This window comes from Rattus rattus, chromosome 3 (genome assembly GCF_011064425.1).
Source record: "Rattus rattus isolate New Zealand chromosome 3, Rrattus_CSIRO_v1, whole genome shotgun sequence".
Taxonomy (NCBI): domain Eukaryota; kingdom Metazoa; phylum Chordata; class Mammalia; order Rodentia; family Muridae; genus Rattus; species Rattus rattus.
The window spans coordinates 130,465,423-130,473,044 of record NC_046156.1 but is presented as its reverse complement, the minus strand read 5'-3'; the positions used below and the strand labels follow the sequence as shown (position 1 = coordinate 130,473,044).

General features: G+C 36.7%; 1 protein-coding gene across 1 annotated transcript in view; it reads right to left on the bottom strand.

The window, feature by feature from the left end:
* Positions 1-687: 687 nt before the first annotated feature.
* The window catches only part of Naaladl2 (N-acetylated alpha-linked acidic dipeptidase like 2), an 890,024-nt gene continuing 883,089 nt past the window's right edge, over positions 688-7,622 (bottom strand). The window contains exon 14 of the mRNA XM_032898601.1: positions 688-3,128. Coding sequence (XP_032754492.1) covers positions 2,930-3,128 — 199 coding nt within the window. The 3' untranslated portion in view covers positions 688-2,929. The remainder of the gene's footprint in view (positions 3,129-7,622) is intronic.

Genomic DNA, 7,622 nt, shown 5'->3' with positions numbered 1-7,622 from the left:
TCATTTCTCAAACTTTCCTTTCTTTGCCCTGATTTTCTGGGAACATTTTGTCAAGTATATTCAAAACATAAGCTTATCTTGCATTCAAATCATATTCCCAGCTCAAAACAGCATCTGACTAGGTGCCTAGCTTCATCTAATTTGCTGGAAAGGTCATCTATAATTCTATCTTCTCAGAAAGAGGACAGTGCACACTGGACAAGGATACTGAGAATCTGAAAATCTAGGTGACTTTAGCCTAGATTTTCTGAGTGCATGCCTATGTCCATATTTCCAATCACCTTGCTCAAGTACCACATCTGATTTGGATAGCAAAGAATTTATGATTAATGTCAATATCCTTAGCCTGAGTCTTGACTGACGAGCTCCCCTTTGTTTCTCAGATCAGGAGTAATATATCCAGATATCCAGCCTGGACACACACTCACGGCATATTTATTTTTTGGAAATGGATTATCTAATACTTGCTCCCTCCTGGGCAGAGTTCTATATAAAGTACTTTCAGAGGTACTTGATATCTAGATTTATCAAGTTGAAACTTGATATCAAACTTGGTATATTTCAAAGTACTACTGATTCATACACCACGTGTCACTACTTGGTTCCTGATGATATCTACTAGAGAGTTCATCAAAAAGTTAACATGTTATATACCTGAAAATGACTTGAGGCAAGCATGTCAGAGATATGATACAGTGTTCTAAGGAATCAGAGCTATATAAATTCAAACTGTAAAGGATCACCTTCAGGATTCATGAACATCTATTTAAATCTAATGTAAACACTTTATATGATCTTTTAAATGATCTAATAGAGTGTGCTAACCAAGGGTTAACTTGTTTTCAGTGAATAAATGAAATAAATTTAGAAGGAAGAAATAAAGGTCTCAAACGTAATTGGTTTACCTATGTATTTAAACTTATAAAGTCCTAGAAGATGGTAATGTTCTATTCTCGATGCTTTTTTGAATTTTTGTACAAAAACAATGTAGAGATTTGATCTAAGATGGTAATCTACCAAATTCAACTCCACACTACGAACTGTATAACCATTGATTCAGTATGAAACACCCTTTGACAAAGAATTTAACTCTCTTGCAGAATGGGTATTCTGACCAACTTTGTTCTGCTGACCTCTTCAGATAATGGAGAAGAAGCAGTGCTGCGTAGGCAGTGCCAAACCTGGTAAGTGCCTTCCCATACATATTTAGCAATGTGACAGAATAGTGTCAAGCAACTACATTTAAATCATTACATTAAATACATCCATTAAAATATTACAAGTTATTTCATTTCTCATATGAAAATGTTCATACATAGGCACTTCAGATAAACATGTGCTTCTTCTTTAATTATATAATTAGTTGCCTCAATCACTGCTTTGAGAAAACAACCATTACTAATGGTAGGAGGAGATAACTCTTGTTTATCACTTAGCCAATGATTATTAACTCAAATTTAGCTTTATTCTTAACTAACCTTACTTGTATGTTCATCTTAATGAAGTAAAGACTTAGATAAACATGGAGGGGCAACAATGGCAATGTCAAATGTTTCCGGATTGAAATAGGAACTGTTATAAGAACTATTCTGATGGACTATTTCCAAAGATAAACTGTTATTCAAACAAGAAATGTATTTTTAAACAAATATATTCTAAAAAGGTAAGATAAAACTTTTACTTGTCCACACCTAGGCAGAATCTTCTAGTTTGGAGGGAATAAGGAATCTAGAGCTACTGGATGACAGAGCCAGGATTCAGAGTCTCTCTCCTACATGAGAGAACATGGGAGAGCAGGCCCTAAAGCACTCCAATTTTTGATAGCATAAGTGGCATGCCTATTTTCTGTTTTGAGCTTTGCCAGTATAAGAGATGACAAATAGGAAAATGTTAATGTTTCTTCCTGAATTTAAAAGAGTATTTGTTGCTAAAACAAACATATGTTTTATGATAGGGTTTACTTCGTATGTTGTATAAAACAATATTTAGTTGTGTTTGGTGATATTTTGGATTTTCAAGGGCAAACTGCCGTTTTCCATCATAGTTATATAGGGTTCTGTTAGAGACACTTTATAGCAAAAGGTTGTGTGGAAGATGCAGGGAGAGCCAGCCATGTGTGTTGCTCTCCTTTAGCATAGTCCCAGTTTCTATAATTCTGTCAGAAACTACAAAAAGTGAAGTAGAAAATGTTCTCTCCCTTGTTGATGTACATCCCTGCTGAAGTTCATGTAGCATCAACTGAGGCAATTTAAGGGTTTCAAAACTTGATTCTTTAGGAAGAATTTGCATTTAAATTGCTCCATCTAGTTTCTTGGGAATTTTCCCCTTGGAATGTTTATGGCTCTTTTTTCATTATTACTTACAAAATACAATTTCATAGCCAGTGCATTACTACATCTAGTTGTGTTAAGGAGACAGACTTTATTGTATAAAAGAGAAACATTCGATGTGGCTTGTGGCATCAATCACTCATTCAGAATATATCACGTCTTCATATTGAACAGATACTTGCAAAATTATCTGGAACCTTATCAGGTCTTCATGTCTCAATAAGAACAAAGTCCCTGGAGTTTTGTTAGAATAATACTGGCATTCCTCCACATTATGTCCACAGTAGTGACAATGCCAAAAATATTTTAATCTCCTCCCAACCATTGTTTTTCTAAAGGATATGGCATATTTCTCTGTAATAGATTATTCTTAAGTATTATTTCAATAATTGTTGTTATGTACTTCAATGGAGTTATAAGAATATTTTAAAAAGTACAAAATGTTCTTTATTATGTACATTTAAAAATATATTGTATAATAGCTTTAAATTTCTGGGAAGTCTTCAGTGACAACAAATACAGCAAGACAAACACCTGGTCAAATTAGAGCTTTTGCTTATACAATTGTAAACAAACTTTGAAAAATTCTGAGCATTTTCTCAGTTCTTTTCTAGTAAGACACTCTCAAACACATCCAGTCCTGCTTTGAAGAAAATATGAGCAGAATTAATGCTATTCAGCACATTAGACAGGGCCTCTTGCAAAGTCTCATTTGATGTCTCTGGAATGCAGTGCTCCCAAGCCTCCTTAAGGATGGAAAACTGGCTTGTCTTCTCATCAAGATGGTACAGGATGTTTCTAAAAGAAATATGGAATATGTAAGTGTTTTACACTGAACTGCACTTCCACATCAAAGCCTTATCAGGAGTAGTGGCAGAAAACAATATCTGTGGAAAAATGAAAAAAAATTGCAAAAGTACAGCATTGTTATTTTTCAACCCATAACAAATGAATGCAGAGACATACAGTTCATTGGTAGGGTTGTAGGACATCTGGTAGTGCATATTTCCTGAATGAAGCAAACAATGTTGTGACATAGCATAAAGGCATTTATGAGTGATACTTGCAAGACTTCTCAATCTAATTACCAGAAAGCTTGAGGGACGGAGTTGTTTAATGGTACTACATTATGTCCTAGAAATTAATTTAGTATGGTAAAATGAGTCTGTGCATTTCACAAATCAAAGGGAGAATTGATGAAGCCAGAACCTACAGCAGAGAGTTCCTTGGCCTCATTCTACAACACACTGTGCTAAATGATATTTTACTGAAAGTAGGTACCGTGCACCCTTGGCCTCCAGGTCTAGATATCCATGGCACACCTCTGGAAATGCTCAGTTTCTCCAGTTAACTTTCTACAATGAAGAATCACCTGAGAAGAGAGTCTCAGGAATGGTTATCTAATTCAGCCTGCTCTATGTGCATGTCTCTGAGGGCATTGTTTCAATTATGTGTACTCAAATGGGAAGGCCCAGCCCTCAGTGGGAGTCAGCATATTATAAATTTAAGTACTTAAAGTTCAAATTGCCTGTATGAATCAGTGATGGGTTTTAATCAGGAATTGTGTCATAAACCCTTTCTTCCCAGTATTGCTTTTACTCAGAGTATTTTATTCCAGGAATATACCTGGAATCAGGACTCTATTTTTTTTAAGGAACAGAAATATCTCAAGACTTTTCCATAATATTAATAACAAAGTAAAATATTTCATAAAGAATTTGCTGTAAAAATCATTTGAACAGACATAGGGCCCTGGAGTTATAGTCAGTACATGAAGATTCAAGTTGATTGTTAGCGAATAAGTGTTGAACATGAACAGTGGAATTATGCAATTCTCCTTTCTTTTGCATGTGCTTGACCTTGAGAACCTTTTTTACAGGTATGAAATGTATAATAAGGCAGTATCTTGGAACTTAACCAGATATCTCAGATGATGGAACTGAGAATGGTAAATTCTAACAGATCTTTCACTAATAGAGAGACATATGTATTTGGGCGTAAATCTACAATCTTTTACCAAGTTTACTCTCAACCCCAAAGCAATTGAATTAGCTGAACTCTTCTTTCTTGTCAGTGAGGTATATGAATAAGTAATTGAAATATGTTTGTCTAGCTTTCATAGGAGAGATGTAAGGTCTGGTGGTAACATCTGAAGGCTTACTACAGGGAACACTCATACAAAGGTTACTAAGGAAAAAGATTTGTCCTATATCTTTAAGGATTATGGTGGTTACCAGCATCAACGGATGAATAAAGAAATATGTTAGAAGTATTGTAGTTAGCATTCTATGTAGTTAGCCAAAGACATGTGTAAAAATGCAAACCTGTAACCATGACATTGCACACTGATAATTAGTTGCATGAAATTGTGATTTTGTATGACAGAGATATGTATAACAGAGATTTTGTATGAGAGATATGTAGTGAGCTGCAACCCTGTGCCTGATCTAACCAGAAAAAGAGACTAAACTCACTGTTTGCAAAAGAAATCTAAAATAAGACCCTAAATATAAGAGAAAGGGGAATAGACTTTACAGATAAACCAACACTGAAAACAAAAGGCAACTTAGCCAGAAAAGTATGCAGTCACAAACTAGTAAGAGTTGAGTTGGAGGTCAGCATGTAGAAGAATGCAGATCGATCCATGCTTATCACCCTGTACAAAGCTTAACTCAAAGTGGATCAAGGACCTCCACATCAAACCAGATACACTCAAACCAATAGAAGAAAAAGTGGGGAAGAATCTCGAACACATGGGCACTGGAGAAAATTTCCTGAACAAAACACCAATGGCTTATGCTCTAAGATCAAGAATCGACAAATGGGATCTCATAAAACTGCAAAGCTTCTGTAAGGCAAAGGACACTGTGGTTAGGACAAAACGACAACTAACAGATTGGAAAAGATCTTTACCAATCCTACAACTGATAGAGGGCTTATATCCAAAATATACAAAGAACTCAAGAAGTTAGACTGCAGGGAGACAAATAACCCTATTAAAAAATGGGGTTCAGAGCTAAACAAAGAATTCACAGCCGAGGAATGCCGAATGGCTGAGAAACACCTAAAGAAATGTTCAACATCTTTAGTCATAAGGGAAATGCAAATCAAAACAACCCTGAGATTTCACCTCACACCAGTGAGAATGGCTAAGATCAAAAACTCAGGTGACAGCAAAAGCTGGCGAGGATGTGGAGAAAGAGGAACACTCCTCCATTGTTGGTGGGATTGCAGACTGGTACAACCATTCTGGAAATCAGTCTGGAGGTTCCTCAGAAAATTGGACATCGAACTGCCTGAGGACCCAGCTATACCTCTCTTGTGCATATACCCAAAAGATGCCCCAACGGATGATCAAAATGTGAATGCTTCCTCCTTCTTTAAAAGGAACAAGAATACCCTTGGCAGGGAAGAGAGAGGGCAAAAGATTAAAACAGAGACTGAAGGAACACCCATTCAGAGCCTGCCCACATGTGGCCCATACATATACAGCCACCCAATTAGACAAGATGGATGAAGAAAAGAAGTGCAGACCGACAGGAGCCGGATGTAGATCGCTCTGGAGAGACACAGCCAGAATACAGCAAATACAGAGGCACGAATGCCAGCAGCAAACCACTGAACTGAGAATAGGACCCCCCGTTGAAGGAATCAGAGAAAGAACTGGAAGAGCTTGAAGGGGCTCGAGACCCCTTATGAACAACAATGCCAAGCAACCAGAGCTTCCAGGGACTAAGCCACTACCTAAAGACTATACATGGACTGACCCTGGACTCTGACCTCATAGGTAGCAATGAATATCCTAGTAAGAGCACCAGTGTAAGGGGAAGCCCTGGGTCCTGCTAAGAGTGAACCCCCAGTGAACTAGACTGTTGGGGGGAGGGCGGCAATGGGGGGAGGGTGGGGAGGGGAACACCCATAAGGAAGGGGAGGGGGGAGGGGAATGTTGCCCGGAAACCAAAGTATAGTTAACATTTTCTTCCATTAAATAAACATTTGAGGGTTTTTTGTCATGTGTAACCTTTTAATTTAATGTAATCCCATAGACAAATTTTGGTACTGTTTCCACACATTTGTGGTTCTATTCTGTAATGTTGTAAATCTATAATGCAAACAAAAGCATTTGCCACATCTGGCATTCTTGCTTGGTGAGTTGGACTTATAGCATGTCCCAGCTGATAAAATATGTTTAATATTTGTACATTTGCACTTCATACTTTGAGAATTGTCTCTTTCTTTCATTAGCCTATTCACTAAACAGATTGCTTTATTTCCTAGTATTAATTCTATACGTGTATAGGACCTCATAGTAGACACTAAAAACTGCTCATTAGAGAATGAGTAGAGTTAACGAGAAAAGAGAAAATAGGAGGATGAATGCAGTTAAATCCACAGCTACTATAAGGAAACATCTTTAGAAAATGAATCACTATTTAACACCAAAACTCTACATTCAAAAAATAAAGGAAAATTAAAGGATTGATAAGCAATCCCAAGTTCAATATTCTTGGATAGTATGTCAAACTTGACATCAGTGACATAGAACAGTGCAAGTAGATGAGAGTATACTTGGAATCAATTTTACATTTTTACAAAAGCAAACTATTTGCAAGTTATGAACTTTGATAACTACTTTGCAAACTGGCAAATGAAATGGGAGCCATGTTCTGGCAAGAGCTCATCTGGAGCACAGAAATTCTGTAGTGCAGTAAAACCCAGAAGAACAGCACAAACTACCTCTAGCACTAGAGACAGTACCTCCAGCCTTACAAACCATTCTGTTGGCCTGAAATACACAATATTTCCTCAACTTGGAAGAGGTCTTTGATGTAGATGAAAAACATTCTAAGTTTCTATGTTGTCAAAATTTGGCCATAAGTCTTAACCCAACTCTCTTAGTACCACTCTCTTAATCTTAGATGCAATGGTTTCATCTAGAGGAGTAGTAAATCCTGTACAGTGAAATTTATCCTTTGCTTTCCCCACAACATTTAAAAAAACTTTAGATAACTAAACAACGACAACAACCCATTCAATTATAGAGTCCTAGAATTGAATTATAGCAAATAGATACACACAGGCTTATGTATGCTGTATTATTTCATGATTGTAAAAAAAGCATTTATCACAAATATGTGAAGTAAGTGTATATCCCATAAAAGTTGAGACTAGAATGGAGTCCACCTGAGGCCAGGAAAGAAGAATAGTGAAGCATAGGGAGACTGCTCAATGGGAGCAAGAAGATTCTTCCTGTCACATGGAGGAGTATTACAACAATAACTAACATCTCAG